This window comes from Telmatherina bonti (assembly GCF_933228915.1).
Source record: "Telmatherina bonti genome assembly, chromosome: 24".
NCBI lineage: Eukaryota > Metazoa > Chordata > Actinopteri > Atheriniformes > Telmatherinidae > Telmatherina > Telmatherina bonti.
In genome coordinates this window covers 16,662,428-16,687,919 of record NC_136633.1, presented here as the reverse complement: position 1 = coordinate 16,687,919, position 25,492 = coordinate 16,662,428, and the positions used below count along the sequence as shown (strand labels likewise).

General features: G+C 40.5%; 1 protein-coding gene across 1 annotated transcript in view; it reads right to left on the bottom strand.

The window, feature by feature from the left end:
• LOC306774220 (FERM, ARHGEF and pleckstrin domain-containing protein 1-like) overlaps window positions 1–25,492 on the bottom strand; it is a 64,774-nt gene that overhangs the window by 23,310 nt on the left and 15,972 nt on the right. The window contains exons 3-5 of the mRNA XM_079264210.1: window positions 6,266–6,370; window positions 3,679–3,721; window positions 3,454–3,532 (exon numbers count right to left, since the gene is read on the bottom strand). Coding sequence (XP_079120336.1) covers window positions 3,454–3,532; window positions 3,679–3,721; window positions 6,266–6,370 — 227 coding nt within the window. The remainder of the gene's footprint in view (window positions 1–3,453; window positions 3,533–3,678; window positions 3,722–6,265; window positions 6,371–25,492) is intronic.

The following is a 25,492-nucleotide window of genomic DNA, read 5'->3' as shown; positions in this document are numbered from 1 at the left end:
ACTTTATCCCACGTTTTCCACCCACCTGATGTATTTGTACATGCCCTTGTTAACCAGTAGAAGGTAACCAATCACTGAACCATATCCCCCGGGACGTCACAAGGATTTCCAAGTAGAAAAAAACTACGTGTTTTTCGACGGTTTTTCGTTGCCATGGAAACCAAACAGAGAGAGTGCTGGAACTCAAACTCAAACATGAGTTTAGGTGATAAAAAACAGTGTTGTTCACATGTCTGATGAGGATTCAACACTATAACACTGTAGAAAGCTCAGAAAACTCAAAATACCATAATAGCACCCCTTTAACATTAATTAAGCTAACTGAGGCCTGTGGAGTGTGAGGTGTAGCTTTTGGGTGTTTTTCCAGTTTCACTGAGCATCAAACAGTCTGACCTTTGAATTGAACTTACAGGGACACACAGTCAAGGAAAATGGCATGAAAACTTTCACCAGAATTCATTTAGTGTGACATCCAATTTAACTGCTTGATAAGCGCACATTGCAAAATAAAGTTGATGAGGCTGTAGAGCAGTCCTTCTCAAATTTTTTTTTAACCAGCGCCCCTATCTTATATCCAGAGTTTGATTATGCCTGAAAGAAATGGAAACTATCTAATGTTGACTATTTTATTTTATTTTTACCAATACAGCAGTTGATATGTGAGGAGGGAGAGTAATCACTTTCTCTTCATTTTGCATAACAATATGGTGGGGAGTCAAACAAAAGCCAGATGTAAACATATTTGAATCTCAGATAGAGGAGAATCAGCCTAGATGCAGGTTTTAAACTCTCAAAAAGAGACTCTTGTTGCAAAAGAAAGACAAGAGGAAATATGTCTGAAGCAATATAAACAGTGGATGCTGCAAATTTGAAACCTGGATGAGTGGAATGTAAATTAATTAAACTCCAAGTGAGTTTCTAATTACAATATAGTTGTAAAATATATCCGGGGAAAGTCACTAGACGTGGGGCCAAAATCTTTCTGACTAACTGAATGGTCAAAATGACCTCTGCACAGTAAAATCTGTTTTTTCCGACTACATTCTATATCATTTCCTTGTAATTATATTTATTTATAATTCTATTCATATGGAAACTGTAAAACATATTATTTGTACATTGTGTGATATATTCTTAACGTTGTGTTGGCTCTACAGTTCCTTATTGTTTAGCAGTAGATGAGAAAGTGGGTCAGGGAGATGTGGAAATCGAACCTACACCTGGCTGCTTTACCAGATCAATTGAACACCTACAGCATTCAACTTAACCAAAACAGTTTTTGTTTCCTCATCTTTAATCTCACCGTCAACATTTCTTTACTGTTTTAGCAACTGTGTGCTGCTCTGCTCTGTTGCCTCCACAATTTGTGAAACCTCCAACAGAAACAGCTGTTAAACTTTCCTATTCCAAACCAGCTTGGGAGGCTGAGAGGAGGAGAATCTGAAGCTAGCTTCGGGGTAAAGTCCATTAACTTCACCCAGCAGCGACTAGCTTCCGCTGGCTTTGGGGTAAACTCCATTCATGTCACCCAGCAGCGGCTAACAGCAGCTAGCTTTGGGGTAAACTCCATTCATGTCACCCAGCAGTGGCTAACAGCAGCTAGCTTTGTGGTAAACTCCAAACACGTCATCCAGCAGCGGCTTACAGCAGCTAGCTTTGGGGTAAACTCCATTCATGTCACCCAGCAGCGGCTAACAGCAGCTAGCTTTGGGGTAAACTCCATTCATGTCACCCAGCAGCGGCTAACAGCAGCTAGCTTTGGGGTAAACTCCATTCATGTCACCCAGCAGCGGCTAACAGCAGCTAGCTTTGGGGTAAACTCCATTCATGTCACCCAGCAGCGGCTAACAGCAGCTAGCTTTGGGGTAAACTCCATTCATGTCACCCAGCAGCGGCTAACAGCAGCTAGCTTTGGGGTAAATTCCCTTAACTTCACCCAGCAGCAGATAGCTTAATCACAAGCTTCTTTGAAGTCTAAGTTAATCTGCAGAATAAATTGTTTAATGGTTTCAAAACAAGATAATGCATTCTTTTCTGAGAAGAAAGATGAGTATAGAGCAGAGTAAAAGTTAAAAATATAGTTAGAAATTAATTTAGGCTCAGAACAAACTTCATTATCAATTATCAGGGAATTTATTTTATTTTTTTCTCCTTGTTCTGCCCATTTTGCCCTTGAACTGATATAAGCTCCATGAGCTCTTTGAGTAAATAGGTCATCCAATTCTGCATGATGGGTCATAAGTTTTGTCCTGTTTTCCTCAAATAAGTCTGTAGAACTACAAACGTTATTCAAATTTTTCACTAATTCAAATTCTCTTGAAATTACCATGAAACTGAACTTCAGATATTCCAATTTTTTAATGTATGTGCAGAGTTCTTTGTTTTTTTCCCAACTTGTTCAACAATAAGTTTAATTTCCTTTATATATTCTTCTGATTTGAGCAACTCAGCATTAAATTTCCAGTAGTTTTTCCTGGAGATAACGTTATTATCTGGTGAAAATGTTTCATTATTACAGAGTGATGAGTTAATGGAGCACCTGATATAGAAACGTTACAGCATTATACAGTTCAGGGGACATTAGCCAGAAGTCAATTCTAGATTTCAAACTTCTATTGGGTTTAATCCAGGAAATCTCTCTATTACCAGGTTGTTTGTTTCTCCACATGTCAATTAGTGAATTGCTTTCCATAAAAGTTAGTAAAATATGGTTTGGGTGATGGCTGTTGTGATAAGAGGAGCAACAATCTAGCCAATCATCTCTAATTTATCTCTAAAACTCCCAAAGGTAGCAAACTGATTTAATCATGCTGAAGCAACACTCTTTAGGTCATCTTAGATTAATGATGTATGACAACTTGACATGTCTACAAAGGTATCTTTCCTCATCTGTCTATATTGGATCCAAAGGAAAACACTGTTAGCTGTAACAGAGAGAGACCCTGTCAAAGGAAAAAAGACTGCCTGCCCACTTCCTGTGTAATGTCAGCCAAGATCAGTGGAATAACCCGAGAAGCACAACATACTGAAATACCCAAGAAGCTACTCTGTTGCATGTGAAGTAACCGAGTATGAATACAACGAGTGGTAAAAGTACTGTGGCCCAGAGATGCTTTCTGTTCACCTCAAGTGGATCCAGCTGGACTGCTGGGAACCACAGCATCATGGGAAAATGTGGAAGGTCAGATCCCTCTGTTTATGTTCCGATGACGCGGCTCAGACACAAACACTACAGTTGGCTCTGAAAGGACTGTCAGCAGATTTTAAGCAAGTTTATTCTCAACTTGGAACTAAAAGTACTCATATATGACGACCTCCGTTTAGCTGCCATGACAGATGAGTTGGCAGCATATTTCCAGAAAGGGAACTAAAACCAGACGGGAAACCAACACATCTTTTAATTTAAGGGCCACTTCTTCAGATAGGTGTGGTTTCTGCACGGAGACGACCTACCGAGTCAGCTCCTCCATGAGTTGCGTGTGGTCAGGAGGGAAGAACTTCACCACAAAGCGAAGGATGGTGTTTTTAGGTCCTGAGGGAGAGAAATGATGGGATGCGGTTAAGAAGGAAGACAGCAGAAAGAATAAGTGAGAGAAATATCCCTTTACAACCACTCAGTGTCTTTCATAGGAGCAGCAGAATCACCATGAGTTGATACCACAACAGGGAGGGACTTACGTCTGATCTGCTTCAGTAGCGGCTTCAGAAGATCCACCCACACCTGTGGAGAACAGAGCATTGTAGTATCTTAAAGATGGAGACGTGATGATTTCCTCAGATTCATGTGGCCCTTCCGTTAATTATATTCTCGAATTCAAACAGTAGTGAAATATTTTCATAATTTATTCAGTCTAAAGACAAAGATGGTGAATTTCTTTAAGATTAAACACTGTAAGGCATCTTTGTTTAAAATACCTGAGTAAAATACTCCAGCTAGTATCAAAATGCCAACTATTTTCTTTTGTAAAACCACCTGGTTTGATAAATGATAAAAAAAAATGTATCGTATGCATCACATTTACAGTTGACTTTAAAAGGTACCACTAAATTGGTTTTGTGCATGTTTACGACGCACAAAAGCGCTTTAAGTTTGGCAAGCTGAGAGTAGAAAACTACTTTTCTCCATCTAAAACAAATCAGAACCAATTTATATATATGTAAGACTAGAGCTGGATGATATGACGATATATATCATCTGGACGATAGAAAATGTCTGTCATTTCATATGAAGCTCTATTGTTTACGCCACAGTTATGTGCTTTACTGCAGTTTTTTTACGTCAAATCAAGCGGCAACCTCCAGTGGTTAACAGTGAAGCCTATGTGCAAGTGTCACAAACAGAAGTTCCCTCCTCATCCACTAGGGGCTGGGTCCAAAACAAAGTGAATCCTCATAGACTCCCATGTTAAAAAAGACTAACTTCACAGCAGAAATAAACATGTTTACAGCCTGGTTCAAAAATCCAATTTTGGTTTAATAGGTCAGGTTTACCTTCATGACGACTGTGGGGGGAGTGAATTTTTGTATAACTCCTCCATTTATAAGTAATCTAATCTCAAAATTTGGCATATTATGGGTGTGTCCTTTTGATTGACAGGTACCCGATCTCCCGTGTCAAGTAAGAAGAACGTAAAACAACTGTGGTTTTTAGCCGGTTAACAACGTGACTTAGCTTTAGCCCGCTTACTTCCGTTAGCTGGTTAGCTGCTGTTAGCACTGGGTTAGCTCGGTTAGCTCTTAGCTACAGGCCGCTCTGAGTTTGCTTGATGTCAATCATCCACCATGACGCTCACATCCCCCCCTCTCAGCTCCACCTTTTTGTCCATATTTGTAATTTCCAGGAAAGACGACACGCACAACGCTGCAAAGATGGCGATGGTAGGAACCACCCACCGAACTTTAATTCAGTTCTTCAGAAACCTACGGGTGACGTCACGGAGGCTCCGTCCATCTTTTATATACAGTCTATGATCAAGATATGCTTTATGGCATGCACACTGCAATACATAAAGAAACATGGAGGAAGATGGTAGCAGACGTGTTTCAGCGCAGGTAATTCACTAAAAGATGACCAGCCAACTGATGAGCTTGTTCTTAAAAGAGGGAAAATTTCTGTCACATGGATGTGGTTTGGGTACCGACAACTAACTTATTTTATTACCAGAGCAAGAATCAGGATGAAAAATACAGGAAGTCAACGAGCAAAAGCAGCGTCAAGTGGTGGCGAAAGCGCTCATTATAAACTCTGGATGCAAACGTTGCAACGAGCTTTTATCCGTGACGCGCCATACAGCCATAGTTCTCGCAGATGGAAGGAGATGACTGCTGCTGTTGCCAAGCACATCTGACAAATAACTGAAGACTGACACAAAATTACACAAACAAATTTTCTTTCGTTATGGGGATACAAAATGAGCTGTATTGGGATTTTGGTCATTTCACCCAGCCTTATGTAAGATGGAAGATGTATGAGGAAAAATGAAAAAAAAAAATGCAGCTGTCATCTTTATATTCTTTGCTAAACCAAACAGGTAAAATCACAGATGTAACGTGCAATCTACAAGTGTAACACAATCAACCCAAATGCCTGAAATGTTTCTCGTAATAGCTTCTGATATGTATCGAGTATATTTTCAGCGAGGATCATTTACACCCAGGGTGCCAAAAGTCCATCCTCGAGGTTTTCGGTTTTTGGTTTTCCAAAACATCTGGCTCACATTACTTGGATCCAACAGGCAAAGAAGGGCTAGACAGTGACGGATTCATTTGAGTAAGGTGTGTTGGAGCAGGGATAAATGGAAAACCTGTTTATTCTGCATCACTTGAACCGCTTCACAAACAGTTGAACTCGTATCAGAAGCATTGTAATGCACAGCGACGGCCTCCCCCATTCTTTGTATTATTAGATTTTATTGCACTAAAGAAGAATCCACAGCAGCAGCAGACACACAGAAAGTCTGCAGATCATTCGAAGTAGCTGCTCTTTCATCACATACGTGGGTTTAAATCCAGGTGAGAGCCTTTTTAATCCAAATGACCACAGATGGAAGGACGTTGTAAAGGGGGGCTTTCTGGTAAATCAAGCGCTTCCATTACATGTGACTCAACACAACTCCTGAGCGCACCCATGTGATTATAGCTAAAGTTAGAAAGAGATCTTCCTCCGAGTTCTTTGTTTGATTTTGACCCAAGCAAATGTCGAATTGTCCTTTTTGGCTGCAGTGTCTTTAACATGTAAAGCTGAAGGCACTTTCTCCTCTCCTACCGTCATTTTCCTCTGGTCCTGGTACTCCAGTCCAAAATAGTCCCCCTCTGTCAAGTTGAGATGGGCGCAGACCAGGTCAAAAAGCACCTTACCAGGCGAGCGTTGCTGCAGAAGAAGAACAGAGGTGGAGACGCAATTTAAATGGAATTAGTGCCACATTAAGATTAAGCAGCTGACATCTGACCTGGATGTGGGGCCTAATCTTCATGTTTCTATTTAACAAAAAGCTGGAGGCAGAAGCTCAGCTGGCAGGATCCAAAAACAACCACAATGGCCCCCAGAGGGGTGTGTGTGTGTGTGTGTGTGTGTGTGTGTGTGTGTGTGTGTGTGTGTGCAGTCCACAAGCATCAGCTGCTCCTCCTTTATTAATGATACAGCTTCACCTGAGGTGCCAATGTGGAAGAAAGCATCCTTTTTTTCTTCCCCAACTTTATTCAAGCTTGTAGACGCCTTTTACCATGGCGAGAACCAAACCCAAAATTAAACAAGTCGTTTACTTTTCAGAGCTGGAAGCTAAAAAGCAGCAGTTTGGAAGACTGGAGAAAACTTACAGCATACCATTAAACAGAAAAGGCTCCAGACGAGTCAAAAATGGATATATATATCTCATTCCTCAGCAGTAAAAGCCGCACACGTTCATGATCCACTAAAAACACCATACACACTTCACATACACTAAAGATCAGGAATGCATCATCTATACAAAGGTTACTAGGGGTGGGAACATCGAATATCGGGATTTTTGCTTCACAATTTTAAAATAATATTTTTTTGTTTGTTTTGTTTATTTATTTTTCAAATAAATAAAAATAATTCACTATAAAATTTTTATCATTTTTATTGATCTTTTTACTTGTCTTCTTGGGCACTATAGCAGCATAATGATTACCTGGCGACTGTGTTTTTTTTCCTAATTGAAATCAAGAAAAATGACAAGCAAAAAAAGTTTTGTAATTATTTTTTTAATCTACAAAGTCAGCAATATTGAAGAAATGTAAGAATCTCAATTTAAATCAAATCAGCACCCAAAAAATCGGAATCGAATCAGGACAAATGCATATCGTCACAGCCCTAAAGGTTACTCTGTAATTTGGAGGATTTTTTGGGGAACAAGCAGTGAAAGAAAGAGGTGTAGCACCATTTGTTAAAGTAGCACAATGTTACTATTATTACCAGCATAAAAGTGCATTTAGAAGAAGAGAAATGCTCAGAGGGCAACAAAGAAGAAAGACCTGTTTTGTGAGAGTCTCAAGGATTTACATTTGAGAAAAGGAGGGTCATAGTTTTTACCCAAATCATGATGAAACGGTGAGGCAAAAGAAGACGACAAGAAGCAGAGAAGTTGGGGTGAAAACCATCAACAACTGTTGGGAAGCACATAATCTTGTTTTAGGAGCAACAACAAACTAGCTTCTTTTCTCCTTGATCAGCCTTTAGCTTCTTTTTTCCACCTTTCTTTTTCCAGTTTGGACGCTTTTCACCCCTTCTATAGATCTAACAAGGTATTGAAAACACTGTTCAGAGATTTTGCTCCATGCTGACATGAAGCATCACACAGTTACTGCACATCCATGATGAGAATCTCCTGTTCCACCACATCCCAAAGCTGCTCTGCTGGACCGAGATCTGGTGACTGTGGAGACCAGTGTACCACAGTAAACTAGATTACTGTAACAGATCTAGAGACTAGATTACTGTAACTCTCTACTGTAACTCTCTATTACTGGGCTGTCCTAAATATGCCCTGAAAAGCCTTCAGCTGATCCAGAATTCTGCAGCCAGAGTCCTGACCAGAACCAGCATGAGAGATCATATTTCTCCAGTTTTAGCCTCTCTTCATTGGCTGCCTGTTGAATCTAGAATAGAATTTAAAATCCTTCTCCTTACATATAAAGCCCTCCACAACCAGGCACCACTATATATCAAAGACCTCATTGTTCCTTATATACCAAGTAGAGTACTTCGTTCGCAGACTGCAGGCTTACTTGTGGTTCCTAGAGTCTCAAAGAGCCGAGCAGGAGGCAGAGCCTTTGGTTATCAGGCCCCTCTCTTATGGAATAAGTTCCCAGTTAGTGTTAGGGAAGCAGACACCCTCCCCACCTTTAAGACTAGGCTGAAGACTTATCTTTTTGATAAGTCCTATAGCTAGGGATGGTTAGCATCCCTTAGTTATGCTGCTATAGGTTTAGACTGCTGAGGGACATTTCCTGATACACTGAGCTTCTTTCTTTTTCTCTTTATCTCTTTCTTTTACCCCCCCCCCCATAACAGTGTTGCATCATTAACATGTATGTCTCCTGTCTCAGCAGGTCTCCCTGGCCGGGAGTAGCAGTTCCTGTTGTCTGTTGTCTTTCTGTCCTCTTCCCCCCACACAGCAGAGGCAGATGGCTGCCTGTCCTGAGCCGGGTTCTGCCGGAGGTTTCCTTCCTGTTAAAAGGGAGTTTTTTCCTTCCCACTGTTGCCAGTGTGCTTGCTCAGGATGGGAGATTGAGTTGGACTCAACTCAATCTGTTGGTTTCCTTATATAGGCTGTTATGAATTGGCCTTCATTATGTTTTCCCCTCTGTCTGTAAAGCGTCTTGAGATGGCATTGCCGTGATTTGACGCTATATAAATAAAGTTGAATTGAATTGAATAAACTCATTGTCATGTTCAACAAGCCAGATGCCGATTATGAGCTTTGTGACGTGGTGCATCATCCTGCTGGAAGTTTCCATCAGAAGATGCTACAGTGGTTATTAAAAGGATGGACATGATCAGCAACACTCGGGTAGGATGTGGTTATCATCTGCTGCTAAGGAGTAAAAGTGTGCTGACAGTATCCTCCACACCATCACCAGTCTGAAGTCCTGGTATTTAAGTATTCAAGTTGTCTACACTCTTGTTTTTTTTTAAATGTGGAGCTGAAATTAAGACTAATCAGATCAGGCAATGTTTTTCCATCTATTTTCCAGTTTTGGTGAATCTGTGTGAACTGTAGCCCGAGTTTCCTGTTCTCGTCCAACAGGAGTGGCACCTCTGCTGCAGACCATCTGCTCCAAGGTTGGACTTGTGCATTCAGAGATGGTATTCTGTATAACTTGGTTGGAGGTAGTCGTTTTTTCAGTTCCTGTTGCCTTTCCACCATCTCCAACCAGTCTGTCTATTCTCATCTGACATCAACAAGACATTTTGTTTCATGACGCAACATGACGCTGTCTGGACATTTTGTCTTTTCCAGACCATTCTCTGTAAACCATCGAGATAGTTGACTGTGGAAAATCCCAGTAGATCAATACTTTCTGGAAAATTAAGACAAGTCTATCTGGCAAAAGTAACCATATTGCGTTCAAGGTCACTTAAATCCCCTTTTTCTGACGCTTTATTTGAGCTTCGGCAAGCCACCTTGACCATGTTGACCTACATAAATGCATGCGGACGTGTCATACGACTGGCTGATTATGTGTCTGTGTTAACAAGAAAGTGAACAGGTGTATTTAATGAAGTGGCTGGTGAGCATACATGATCGTGGGTTTACATGGCAGACGGAGGGAACTGGAGAGGGTTGCATTCTCCAGCTTGATCGCTAGATGTCACTAATTTTTTCACCACATCTGATTGGTCACAGCACTTGCCTCATTGTGCTCAGAAGTAAATATTTTTAAATAAACTCACATCCTACTGAATTGACAATGACCTTTAAATGCTAGATGCTTCATCTTAAGGTTCAGCCATCAAATATCTGAATGAAGCCGTTTCTACTGAATATGCAGCATCTTTTGGAAATTAAATTAACATACAAATGAAGCTAAAACGTTTACCTACACTGCTGCTGTGAACTACACACATGCAGTCAGTGGAGGCGTGGAGGTGAGAGAAATCAGACCAGTGCAGGCCGAAGTGGGAGCCAAGACTCTCGCCATCTGGCTACCGCATGCGTGTTCAATCTGTCCGGTCGGAACACACCCACACAGTGTTCAGCCATGCACCCGGACACATGCACGCATGTTTTTTTCTGCAGATGGACGCAAGCGGCTGTTTTATATCGAGGAAACAAACTAACAAATGACATCTTGTGTTTATGTTTATATCAGGATGCCGATAAGAGACTGGCTGACAGATGTTGTTGTTACATACAAGGCTTATAGATGAGTTTAGTGGGGACTGAATCAAGGTCTGGGTGGTGGTAATCTTGGTTTAAAAGAGGTTAAGAAGGGACAAGAGAGGAGGAAGAGGGAGCACAGGAGGATCTCAAGCTATACACATAAATACATTAGCTCCATTTACTCTATTGATTGTTCTTCTCAGTGTGAATGACTGGCCTGTTTGTCTGCACGAAACAGCCTTCAGCTGTGTGCCTCTTGGCTGCAGTGTCTTCGATCCATTAACAAAACCTTGCTTGGAATCTCCTATAACAAGATTCAACCATACGGGTTTTAGTTTTCTGTCATGCAGAACAACGTTGGGTTTGGAGGTTTTACAACACACACAAATGCTGAAGGAAAAACAAGAGGCAGACTGGTAGCCAGAGATACAACTTCCCATTAATAGGCACCAAAGCAAGAAACTATACACGAATGCACACCAGTAATAAAATGTGTAACATCTTGGAAAGGGGTGTAGCAGGTTTTTGTAGAGAGAAAAAAGATGAATTCCAAAATATATTTGGAGAAGAAGCAATTTCCTCCAATAAACAACAAACCCTTCTCCAATAACTAAAAAAGCCTGTATGCCTGCAGAGGGGATACCATATATCACTTTCAACTAACGTAAACCACACTGGAATGCAGAAGGGAATGTCTTTGGGAAACTGGTTAAATCTTTAAATATCAGTCCAAGTTATATCAACATGAGAGTTAACTCAACTGGCTAGATCTTTTCACCGCTTTGGGCAATGCTTAAACACCTTGAAACACCGATACTTCCTCCAACTGGCAGTGCGACTTCTGCAGCAAAGCTCCATCTGAACGCTGACATTGTTAAGAACCTGTTTGAAGTTGGTTTTCTGTCCAAACAGCGAGCTGCCAGTCACGCAATGAGGAAAAAAAACAAAAAAACAGACTGGCACTGAAACTCTGTGTGAGAGAGCAGCTGTAATGAAAAAGTGAAAACTGAAGTGCTGAAAAGGTAAGGAAGCCAGAGTTAAATCTGGTTTCCATCTAAAGGAATTAGAGACAAATGAAATGATGAGAAACAAAAAGGATGATCTCACTCACTTTAACCTACAGCAGAGGATTTAGAGTTTTGTAATGGATGGGACACTTACAGACCCTTCCGTAAGAAAAGGTAAAGCAAGGAAATAAGGTTCAGGAATATTTTTTTGTCTATTTCATTGAAGTTTCATTTAATTGAATGTGGTTTTCAAAAAAGGTTTTTAAAAAAAAACTTCCTCTAATGTGGAATGATGAAATGAAAGCATATTTAAGTTTTTGCATCTTTGAAAGAATTGAAGAAAAAATTATTTTACAAGTCACGTCTGACCTGGCAACACACGACTGACAGATTATATAATATCCTGGAAAATCATCTATCTACAGATCGGCCATTTTCAATGCTTGCTGTGGCTGTTTCATCAAAGGAAAGAGCAGGGAAGTTATCAGAGGAAACAAGGAAAAGAAAGTGACAGAACAAGGTATAATAGAAGAGTCAGCTTGGATGGACTTTTACTGGCTGGAGAGCACACAGAGAAGAGACAGGATATGGTGCTGAATTGGCGGTTATCGCCTGAGTAAGAAAATCTGCTGAGGTTTAGTAATGGGGCTTTAAACTAAAATAATCAGTTTAAAGATTAAACTGGTCAACAATAGCCAACTTTGAGAGGTTTGAAGAGCCTCTATTATGCTAATTTAAGAGGTTTAATTTCAATTTTAAGGGTCTACCAGAGCTGCACAATTTATGTGCAATACAGGCGGGCCGCAGGTTACGCAGTTTTACGACACTCATTAAATAAATGTAAATTTAAAAAAAGTGCAAGTTAAAAGGGTCCATATAAGCCCTTACAATGCATGACGCATACATAATGTATAATACGTGTATTTAAATAGTTATTTAGGGATCAAGAGGGCAATATGGGATAATTAAGGGTAAAAATCCGACTTGCGCAGAATTTCGGGCTATGTTGCAGCGGTAGGAACGGAACTCGTTTGTAAACCGAGGACTGCCTGGCGTCACATTACAGGTCCTGCAATGTAAATGGCAAATTAACTCATTAATTTTCATTTGTTCATCTATCCAGCTACAACCATTTTCATTTACGACTTCTCACACTCAGGCAGTCGTAAACAAAACATGACAGAATGAAACCATCACTCAAGACCTAGCATGAGAAAAAGAAAGCAATGAAAAGACAACAATAACTCTTAAATACAGACAAAAACTATACTTGTAACATTCACAAAAAGAGGTGAGATCCATGCAGGCCAAAGGTGTATAAACCAGATACCATAAAGTATCTGTCCGGCAGATGTTCTAACCAGTCGCGAAACCAGTTGAATTTAATTAGCTCAGCTCCACTGCAAGGTAAATGAACCTGTTAGTGAAAACACCTGTTCTAAATGCACAGGTAGACCCAAAAACATGGCAGGACTTTTACTTTATGACTCCTGAATTTTACATCTCTGGTGCAGGCTAATTGTCAACAAGATGTGCAGCATGATTTAAAGTACTATTCAATTCATCTGTCTAAATTTTTAAATATATATATCACAATATGAATCCTGGGGTTGGAAAAAAATCCCAATGTCAGTTATTTTCCAATATGATGCGGCCTTAGTCTACCCATATATGTTTGCACAAGTCTGAAAACCTGCTTCAAACTCCATTTTAGTTCCTGCCAAGCTAAAGGAAGAACATGATGCAGCAATTCATTGCTCCAACTGTCCAACTGAACACAAGGGAGGGATTATGCCACTATATGACAGAGATCTCATTAAGTAACAGCAGAAAAGACCCAATTACAAGCTAATCATTTCAGGCAGTTCAGGGGCTGTGTTTTCTGTGGGAGAAAATGACTCTGTTGGATGACTTTGTAAGTTTGCAGACTTTCCACATGAACAAAAAGCTGAATAAAACTCTGAACGAAAGAGAGAAACCCCTGAAAGCATAACAGGAGCTCATTAAGTTTAAGAAAATGGCAGCTGAATGGAGACTTGCAGCCTGTTAGCACGGCTGTCCTTGAGTTCGGCGTCATTTTGTGAAGAGTAAAGGATCTCCGAGTTGAGGGCAAACATGATGCATGAATGGACAAGGATTGGAGGACGTTAACGACAGCACCACACAAGCTTCTGCACATATTCACAAGGTCTTAGTTTGACTTTTTTAAGAGTAAAAATATCTTGTGTGTAAGCGTGTTGAGCTCTTCCAGCTGAAGGGAAGCAGATCAGTCCCTGCAGAGACCAGACTGAGGTTCTTTCACTCCAAGTCACAATCGCTTCTTTCAGCAGCCTCCATCAATGAGGCTTTTTTTTTTTAGTCGAACAACAACACAGTTATAGACATTCCCATTTTAATCAGACTGCATCTCAGAGTGCAATTTCCCCCTTTATCTACTGTAGATGTGTAACGATGTTTTGCAGAAATCAAACTCTTTGCTAAAGGCGTTTGCAGTGAGGTATTTGTAACTTGTTTGTTTGCATCAAACGTACAATTTAAAAGCCCAAAAACACAACTTTACTGGTCAGCCTGCAAAAGCAAGCATCAAGTTTCACACAACAGCGCCTTTGGGCTGTACACCAGCAAGAGCTCGTCTTTCCAAAGATAATTAGAAGGTCTAGCAGCGAGCTTTTACTGTCCATCAGTGAACTATGCTGGAATCTGCCAACCGGCATCCAACCAAGTCTTCAAAATAGCTCCAGACGTTCATAACAAACATAATGTCCTCTCCAAATCCAACATTCTTGTTTGTGATGGAATAACTAAAACAACAAAAGATGAAGCAGAACTGAGAAAGAAAAATTCATACATATATGAAGGCCTAGAATCCCAGCTGCAGCTGTTTCCTCTGTTTACCTTTCAGAAAATGACCCAAATCCCCTTTTTCATTCAATTAAACATAAATTATAGAGTAGCCGTGTCACAACAAACTACTAAATAATCTGTCATGGTCAGGAGGTTTAATGTGGTGAATTCCAGCCTGAGCTGAAGAAACTGAGCTTAGTGAGTGGGGAAGATGTGAGCTTCCGTCTATGTCTTCAGGGTTCCCTTTGGAGTTACTCTGTCACCGTGCGGGCCCCCAGTTGGGCTGTTTGCCCATCAGGGACACTTGCCAGGAAGCCGTCAGCAAGCCTGTCTCTTCTCACCAAAAAGAAACCCTCGCCGTTACCCAGCAGAGCCATCCGCCAGCGAAAACACACTTCCTCTCCTGCTTCCTTGCTCCTTTTAAACCAACACTTCTCCTGCTACGGGGTGAGAAACTGGCTAAAATGGGATGCGGTATAACAAAGTTATTGCTCACTCTTTTTCCTAACTGTCCAGCCTTCTCCGGCCCCTAGAGGCTGACAGCTGAGAAAACTTCACTATATTTGATGTGGCTTTTTTTCCCCCTCGGCCTTCTTTCTCCTTTATTGCCACTCCTCTGAGGCTGAGACTTTCTTGCTGTTGGAGATGATCTGTTAATGAAAATGCATCAATCATATGAAAAAAAGCCAAGCAGGTTGGTGGTTAAACAGTCCGACCAGCATCGGTCTTTGAGTTTAACTAATGGTACGTTCCTCCCTTTAACACGAACGAAGCAAATGAAAAGGTCTTTCGGCTCAAATGCTCTGGATTGCTGCTCGCTGACTGATGTCAACGGCGATGGAAACCAGATGGGTGAGACTGATGATAAGAACTCTCCGCAGGAAGAAAGACGAGGACGTTTAAAAAAACACCTCAAAGCTGTTGAGCTTCTTCCTTCAGTGTCCTGCCATGAATTCCAGCAGGGTTCTTTGCCGGAAAAAGATTTTTTTCCGACCCTTTCTGAAGGAGAAAATATACTGCGCATTAAAAAAAGAAAAGGAGCATTTGGGTGTTTGGACCGCGCAACAATGTGAGCTGCAACTGCGTGTGTTTGCTCCCTTCATGGTCAGCCTTATCATGAAAAGTTGTCATACCAGACAGCATGCTGCGTCCTGCTACTAAACTGCACGCCACCGGACCAAAACGCAACAGAGGAGGCGCAGATCAAGTTACAGCAACATGCACTGAAATCTCCAACAGCTCCAGGGAGGACTAGAGTTTGACCGGCTATCAGACAAGCAGCAACCTGGCGACTGCTCCCTGAAGCTCAGAATAATGTGTCCTGCCATGTTTAATCTCCAACTCGCAGTTGTTTTGTTTTCTCCTGAAAGGACCGAGGACAGTGCAGCATAAAAATCAAGTTTAGCAGCATTTAGCTGGCGCATCGCTGGTTTACTCAAGCTTTAAAATTGACGCTGTTGCCTAAAGCAATTGTATCGCCTGTCGCCTGAGAAGACGGAGCACAAAGATCCCCCGCTGCTGTTCCTCAGCCCCACCGAGCAGCGTTCACCCAGCAACTGCTCAGCTTGTGTCAGAGGAAAGAAAATGTCAGTGTGTTTTCCCTGCAGCTTGCTGGGACTGCCTAACGATGGCCAAAGCCTTCACACAAATCATACCCAATTATTTTGGATATTTCTGGGACGTCCATTTGAATTGTCAGCTACCTGCGTAGGTTTTCTGAATTGGATTTTTATAGACGATGGCTTGACACAAACCTCCCACGTAAACATTATTGGAGAGATGTGCAACCCCCTTACTGTAATGATGAGCCACTGTCTCTGATTCAGCCTCTGAATGTTTCCAATTCTGGCCTAGTGTGTGAGTCGTGGGTCAATCAAGTTTCACAAAAAGGACCCAAAAAGTCCAAAAAGTAAGCTCCAACTGGGATCAATTTGCTGTTTATAACTTGAAGAATCAAAGCCAGGAAACAAAACCAGTAGTTACTTGATGTAATTCAGTTCTCCGTGCAACTGTGCAGCTTTTTGTGGTCATGTTTTCCTCTTTCAGACATTAATCCTTCACTTTTTCTGGGGGTTTTTTTTCCTGCTACATAAACTCCTGACCCCCTTCAACTGCACTGGCCTGGACGCTGCAATTTCTCCTGTATAAAACACAGAAAGACAGCTGGGAGAGACTTCCTCCGTCGTCGACTGTCCACCAATCACATCCTGTGGCTCAGATTAGGTTAAACAGCTTAACCCGCTGGAGAGATGTCAAAGCCGGTTCCTCAGCACTTCCACTGGGGGACGGCCTCAGCGTCCACACAGACAAAAGACACGTACGCCTGAATAAACGGTGCTGTCATATTCCTGCTAGCGCTGGGAAATTAAACTGCAATAACAAGACTGCTGAGGGGTCATCAAGAAAATAGAAGCAGGCTGCTATAAAGACAGCGTTGTATCTCTTTGTTTAGAACATACATGAGTGTGTGTGGGGGTGTGGGTGTTGCACAGCACACATGTAGCAGACAATTAAACTGAACATCAGTGGGGAATACATGCACAATGTGGAACCATTAAAAAAGCAATTAGTGCCTTGTGTAGCGGTTGTAGAAGAGTTCGTGCACGAGCCCCGCAGCTCTGGCAGCGAGGCGGCTAGTTTCCATCGAGCTTCTGGAGCGCCATCGAGGAAAAGGATGATGGAATGGAAAAGTTGGAGCCAATTTTGCAAGACTTACCGGGTTAAAAAATCAAGAAAACTATCTTAAAATATCTTCTTTTTTTTTGCCTTTTCGAAGTTATTTTAGGAGCAGGAGCATTAAATCCATTACCTTAGCTAACCTTGCAGCCAAGCAGCAGCCATTAAAGGCAAGTCACAGATGCTATGCCTGGCATATGTTTTGGCTTGTGTGCATGTTTATGCATGTGTTGCTAAAAAGAATTGTTTTGAGAGGAATAAAAAGGGCATGGAAGCCACAGTTTAAACAACCTAACTTTAATGTTTCAGCTAACAAGCTTAGTTATATTAAAAAAAAATGTGGTGAACACTTATATTTTTCTGTTCAGTCACACAACCTCAAAAATGTAAAGCTCCCAAATAAAAAACAAGCAACCAAATATTCACTTGATTCATATGAAAGTAAGACAAATGACAAATACATTTAATCCAAAGAGACCATGCTAAGTCTTCTAATCATGTGTTTGATGTTGCACATTGACATAATGCCTGACAGAAAGAAACGGAACGAGAGGCAAAAAACAACTTCAAGTCAGGAGAAACGTTAAAATAAAATCTACTTTTTCTTCCAAAACACCACATTTCAGGCAGCTTCTGGCTCTTCTGCAAGTTTCTCAGGGAATTAACTCAGGAACACAGCAGGGAAGACGCCATTGAATTCCTCAGAGGCTTCTGGAAAACGTCCAGGCAGAGTCGAGCAGAGAGATTAAGAAACACTTCGCTTTCTGAAAGATCCCGGCGTTGCATGCTACCACACACACTTCAAACTGAAGTTATAGGACCTGCTCCTGATCTACAGCACCAAGCAGCCTGGAAAAGGTCGTGTAAGGAGTCACACTTAACTTGTTTTGTCACATATTGATGCCATTTCCTCAGATCGTAAGGAGACAGAACAACAGCCCCTTTTTACACCATGAGTTTACAGTTCTTATCACACTTTCAAAGTGCAACAAATGCAGCGTGGTTTGAACTTGAAGTTAGGAGATGCTAAAAACTGGAAGGTCCATTATGTGACACTGAAATGACCTATAGGAGCCAATTTGTTTAACTGCGTTCTCATTGGTGCCGTTCTCATCTGGGCAGGTGACGCATATAGGGGGAACGCGTCACTGGTTGAGTAGATGTTTGGCCTGGAAGGGCAAAAGGTTTTTGACCGCAGGGCGTGAGTAGACGTGTAGCTATATGCCACAAGATTATTGCAAAAGGAATAAAGATGGATGAATCTGAAATTAAGTATCTGAGTGGAAGTCAATCACAGCGAAGCGGCACGTCAAGCTAATTCTCGGGCTATCTCAATAGCTTGGTTTAGACTTAGCTCCTCCATGACCTGTGGATTTTGAAATGTTCACCAAATTAATTATTTTAAGACAAGTATAACACTTTCTTAGCGTCACAGTTGTAAATTACGAGAGCATATTCTTAAGATTAGCATCTAAATAACTTCTAACACCTGAATTGCAATAAAGCTTTGAAGCTCAGGAGTTAATTTGCCTCCAAACTTCAGGTCAAACTCTTAAGATGCCTGATTCTTACGATGAGGGATCACTTCATTACACCATCCATCTTAATGTACAGCACCAGCAGAGAGGTTTCAGACCCCTTTGAAATTTTTTGTTAATTTTCTTAACATCAATCAAGGAACAGTTCTCTATATTGACCGCAGATTAGCTTTAGTTGGTCTTATCTGTGGAATGCGGCGCGTTTCTCCGGGGAAATTAAGCCGTACGAGTACGAAACAACCCACAACACCGGTAACTTTATTACTCATGCCAAGAGAATACCCTGACATAAAGTAAACATTCCCCTTGAGCATTAGTTGAAGATTTACGGCAGCACAAGCAGCTGGAGTCACAAGCTGCAGCCTAAAAGGTCTACAAGCCTGTTTTTAACTATCTGAGTAAATTCCTTTGTTTTGACTCATCATACGAGCACAACAGCGTTGAAATGAGCATGTATCATTATGAATGATGCTCATGCTTTCCAAGACTTCTGATCCGATTTGTTAAAATGAAGGAAGTGCAGCTCTTTCATGGAGAAGATTTCTTCTGGACATATCATGTTAAATTGCAATGATTTCTGTTACAGATGCTGCCATAAATATACTGAGGAGGACCATTACAGACACAATACTAATCAGTAGCATTCATCCAGTAGGTGTTATGACAAATAATAATAATAAAAAAAAAGACTTATTAAAGCAAATGCAGATTTTAGAAAGAACTTTCAGCACAATTAGATCTCAAGTGGACTGGGCCAGTAAAATGAAAACATCACACATAAATAAGAAAACCTCCACATTCCTTGTTCTAGTGCAAAGAAATACAAGTTTTATATAAAGATGTTTATTCTTACTTACCTATGCTTTCAGAAAACACGATGAACAAACTAATATTTATTCAGATAAATCATATTTTGCGACAGTTTATCATTTACACATCCAGCTAGAAATGATTTCAGTCTACATACCCACACATTTCCACATCTGTGTAATAATCCTGACGTCCTGAGCTGACTCAGCTCATAATACAAACTGTATTTATAACTATTAAGTTACAAAGTCTGGTCTGGTGGGCCTCTCAGGTACTGTTTCAAAATGGTTTTACTCCTATCTCACAGATCGACAGTTTTTTATAAGTATGGATACATGCTCCTCAAAGACCCATAAAATAAAATGTGGGGTTCCCCAAGGATCAATTTTAGGCCCAATACTTTTTAACCTGTATATGTTGCCACTTGGGGACGTCATCAGGAGACACGGCATTGATTTTCATAGCTATGCTGATGATACACAGCTTTACATCGCCGTGTCTCTTGATGACCTGGAGCCAGTTAACACCCTTTTAAACTGTATTTTAGATATAAAGTCATGGATGGCACAGAACTTCTTACAGCTCAACCAGGACAAGACTGAAGTTTTAATCATCGGTCCTGAAGACAAGACAGAGATCATTTCATGCAAACTGCAGAGTTTTAAATCCTCCCAGTGTGTACGATATCTGGGTGTTATTTTTGACTCTGAGCTGAATTTTATTCCACATATCAGAAATGTTACAAAGACAAGATTTTATCATCTTAAAAACATCGCCAGAGTCCGCCCATTTCTCTCTCTTGCCAGCACGGAGCTACTAATGCATGCTTTTATTTCTAGTAGACTAGACTACTGTAATGCCCTGCTCTCTGGTCTTCCCAAAAAGAGTATTTCTAGTTTACAACTACTGCAGAACTCGGCGGCACGAGTTCTGACAAGGACCAGGGGGTGGGAACACATTACACCAGTTTTAAAGTCGCTGCATTGGCTCCCCGTGCATTTCAGGATTGATTTTAAGGTTCTTTTAGTGGTTTATAAATGTCTTAATGGTCTTGGGCTTTCCTATTTATCTGATCTGTTTTTAAGGTATGAACCCTTGCGGACCCTGAGGTCCTCAGGTACCGGCCTTTTAGTTCTTCCTAAAGTTCGTACCAAAACATATGGCGAGGCCACATTTCAGTATTACGGGCCTCGCCTATGGAACAGCCTGCCTGAGGGCCTCAGGGCTGCAGAGACTGTTGATGTTTTTAAAAAAACGCTCAAGACCTACCTTTTTAGTTTAGCTTATAACTAAGTTTTAACATTCTTATATTAACCCATATTTATTCTTCTTTTTAGTTAATTTTATTTATTTATATATTTTATATATTGATTTATATCTTTTTAGTTAATTTGATTTTATATATTTATTTACATATTAGTATTGATTTTATTTTATTTATTTATTTAATTTATTATATATATATATATATATATATATATATATATATATATATATATATATATATATATATATATATATAATTTATTTATTTTATTTTTTTTTTTTTTTTAAATGGATTTTATTTTTGTTTTCACTCCAGCTCTCTCATCATTGGGGTCCTCTTCACCAAGGGCTGCCCCTGCTCTGACTGCATGGGTGTTGCAGTGGGGGCTGTCCCTGTCTGGTGGGTTGGGATCCAGCGCTGCAACCTTACAGTTGTGGTGTGGGTCCTGTCTGCCCGGACCCAGGTGGCCCCCATGGTGATGGCCTGGGTGGTCTTGGTTGGGGGTAGCCCTTTGTGTAGAGGCTCCCTGAGAATATCGTTTCCTTATCTGGTGCACATCTGGTGCAAATGCACCTGGCCATTCAACTTCTTTTAACTGTTATAGGGCTAATAGAGCATGGGTAAGGGTGGTTGAGGATGGGTGAAAGGGGATGTGTATGTGTGTTAGTGTTTTATCTATTTTTATATATTTTGATGTAAATTGTTTTATAATGTAAAGCACTTTGTATTGTTTTTAAGCACGAAAAGTGCTATACAAATAAAGTTTGATTTGATTTGATTTGAAAGATATAAAAGATCTAAACAGTTTCCAAGACTTGAAAATGTTTTAGATTTAAACATTAAAAATGCAACCTGTTGTGGACAAACTGTGGTTAATATCTTTTTGACATTTACCAAATTCATCCTACAGGCCAGATTGAACCCTGTAGTGGGGCGGTGTTTCCTCTGACTGTACGTTTGATACCCTGTAATGATTGTTGGGTTGATGGGTTTTGCACAGCAGAAAGTCAGACGTGAACACCTGTAATTTAAAGTGAGCATTATTTTTTCTAGCCTTGGTGCAGACAGCTGCATGTTCACAAGCTCTGTCTGCCTCAGCTGCATCCTGCACTGCCGTTACAGATGATGTTTCACCTCCCACCCTGCTCCCACACCTGTCACACGGCCGCTGTTCTAATGTCTGACTTTCCTTCAGCCATGTGACACGTTGCCGTTGCTGGTTGTTCTTAAGCCGCAGCTAAAGTTATAAAGTTAGTTTGATGTTAATTGTAAGACCGAAGCGTTTGTCACTGGCTCTTTGCTACATCTTATTCTCTTATATGCTGTTAAAAAGCTATTAAGCATGAAAAAAAAAACACCGCATCACCTGTCGAACACAAGTTTTAATGACCACTTTATATTCAGGGTTAAAACAACCAGATCAACTTGTGCAAACAGCAGTGAAATCTTCACCACAAGCCCACTTCAACAGTTACTGCAAGTTGCTCTAAACCAACGTTTGTAATCCTCAATAACTATTTAATTGGTATGGTGGTTTTGTGCAGCACACTGAAGCTGGGGTACAGTCATTACCCTGAAAGAGGCCCAGCTCTTCCACTGTTCAACCTCCTCACTGGGGACCTCTTTCACTGCAGTCACATACACACCAAAACGTGATCTGCAGCCAAGCAGAGCGGCCAGTGTTTGCTCATTCACTGGCTTCTGTGGGAGACGGATGCGTGTCTCTTTTTCCACTATTGTGAATGCAACACCGCATCTCCCTTTCGTCCCTCAATGGGGCCCTCCTCATTTCTTTCCTAACCCCCTCCCTTTCTGTTCTCGTTTAGAAACAATCTCTCAGTAATTGTCTCTCCATAAGGAACACTGTTCTACTCACGAGCAATAATCTTGCCGTCTCGTATCATTCCTTCCTTCCTCGCTTGAGGGCAGCTCTGTCTATGGCCCCGTCTTTGAACTCAGCACGTTTAAATGGTTCCACGTGGCTCAACATGCACAAACTCACCTCGACAGCAAAGTTAGAAAAATTTGTGCTTCCACAGTATCTTTCAGAACTGGTGAGAAAACTGAGGAAAAAGTGCAACTGCATCATCTAGTTAACAGGATGCTGCCTCACTGAGCCCCATGGCAAAATGATCTGAATTTGCACTTCTGGCAGGTCAAAGACGGAAAGAAGCGACACAAAGAAGTGGTTTAAAAGTGAGCCCATTCACTGTCAGATGACCCTCTTTGAGGTCTTGGACCACAGGAATGAGACAGCAAACGCCAGTCATTACATAACACAGCACATTTCTTCAGTATGAGACTCAAACTAGTCTTTAAACTTTCAACAGCTGAGCTAACTATCAGAAATTAACTAAATAGATTTCCCTTTTTTACATTTGGCCAATATGACGGTGGGAACAACCTTTAGCTAAGTGCTATTATGTAAGTTAATCATGTTGAAGCTAGCAAGCTATATAGTGCATGTTTTTTGTTTGTTTTTTTAACTGAAGAAGACAGATTTAACAATTTGTAGAAAAACTTTCATTAAACAAAAAGATAAAGTATTTCACTTCATGAATGAGTCAACAAAATCTTCCTATTTCTGGAAAACTACCTATAAATTAGTCAGCAGTTCTGACAATTTGCAGCTAACTAGCTAGCAAACCAAGTTCACATTAGCATGTTCATGTATTTTAAAGCGTAATGAAAACGCCAATTTTAAGAGTTATCAATTTATCAACCTGTGTAATTATTCTACATTATTCTATCAGATATTCAGCATTTTTAATGTGTGAATTTTATGTTTTAAAATGTGTTTTAATGTGGTATTTTTCCTTTGCAGTCAATCCGAGATCCCCTGTTACAGCTGGTGTTTTTCAGTTACCAGAAAATAAAAACAAAAAGTTTTACAAATTTTAAAGAGCTTAATTCTGCACTTAAAGCATTTGTTCTCTTTAAAACCTACAACACCTCATTTTGTTGTCGAGGTATTACTTCCTTTACTTTATGACATCAATGTGATGCATGTTGTAAAATGCCTCGTGAATGATGAAGATGATAGGAAAAAGTAAACTATCTTGATAACAAATTAAAGCAGGATGATACTTTGACCCTTAAGAGACAGAAACCAAAATAAGAAGTACTAGATAAATGATGAGAATTTTTTTTTTTAATTGTTTAAATAATGAAGAATCCATACTAAATATTAGTTATCAGGATCAGTTATAATATTTTATTTTTTCCCTTAAAAGTAAAGACACTGATTAACTCCAACATCATTTGAAGGCATATCTGATATTCTGTTAAAAAGATAACATGATAATGCAGCAGCATCACCAGCTGGTGACCCACGAGGAAAACTGAATCAGACATACTTGTGTTTAACCCATAGACTATATATGGACTATAGATGGACGGAGCCTCCGTGATGTTACCCACAGGTTTCTGAAGAGCTGAATTGAAGCTCGGTGGGCAGTTCCTACCATCGCCATCTTTGCAGGGTCATGTGTGTCGAGGGGCACTGTGAGCGTGGCGGTGGATGATGATTGACATCAAGCGACCTCCGAGCTTTCTGTAGCTAAGAGCTAACCGAGGTAACTCAGAGCGAACAGGAGCTAACCAGCTAACAGAGGTAAGCGGGCTAAAGCTAAGTCACATTGTTAACCAGCTAAAAACTGCAGCTGTTCTACGTTCTTCTTACTTGAAGCGGGAGATCGGGTACCTGTCAATCATAAGGACACGCCCTTAAATATGCAGAATTTCAAATTACAACTACTGTTAAACGGGCGAGTTAGAAAAAAAATTCACTCCCCCCACAGTTGTCATGAAGGTAAACCTAACCTACTAAAAACAAAAATGGATTTTTGAACCAGTCTGTAAACATGTTTTTTCTGATGTGAAGTTGGTCTTTTTAACATGAGAGTCTATGGGGGATTTGCTCTGTTTTGGAGCCCCTAGTGGATAAGGGGGGGAACTGCAAGTTTTGCACCTCTGCATAGTCTTCACTTTTTACCCCAGGAGGTTGCCGCTTGGTTTAGCCAGTGGTCAAGCAACTTATTATTAGACTACATAACTTTAAAGTATTTTTTGTGTTTCATCTGTTGCAACATAACGAAGTACACCATCCCCTGCCATGAGGCATACCTGTTCAAATGGTTTTCACTCCTGTGAGCTCAGAACAGGAAACCGCAGTTCACATTAAGGCTGCAACAATTTGTTGACAAAGTTGACAAGGAAAATTCATCAACGCGAAATTTCATTTTCATCGCATTATAACACCCATTACGGCTTTTCTAATAAAATGCTGCGCCAGACAACTTAACGCCGTTTACCAACCACGCCTTTTCAGACAGTATAAGAACTAAACACCAAGCAAATGAGGCAACGCACCACAGGAAGAGCTGGGGACAGTATTGTCATTTTGTGCAGTGTCTTTGTTTAAACAACGAAGAACAAACTGACGATGGCGCAACCGATTTCCAAAGTTTGACACTTTGTTTAGCGTGAAATATCCCAAACAGGTGAAATGTGTAGTCTGCCAAGCAGAGTTGGCATACCATGGCAGCACAACAGTCATTTGAGCATCTGAAACGAAAGCACCCCAGAGTCATGGTTTCCAGCATTCCGGATGGCAAAGTTAGCATTAGCGAGCAGTGATGTGCTGTTGTTACCTCTGCCAAAGAGGTTATGTTTTTACCTGTGTTTATCTGTTTGTTTGTGTTCAAGATAAATCAAAAAGCTATGGATAGATTTTCATGAAATTGTCAGTAGTTGTAAATGGTGGTGATCAGGATCACCGTTTGGATTTAAGAATTTTTTAAAGGATTCTGGCCCTTGTTTACCTTACAAAACAGGCTTTTTCAAGATGTAAATAATCATTTCAATGCAAAATTAAGATGTTAAAATATTTCTTTTTTTTGTTTTCTTTTTGGGGCAAATTCTGTACAGCTTGGATATGACACTATAGCTAAGTTTGAATGTTTGAAAATAAATTAGTAATAAGCTGTTGAGCTTAAATTT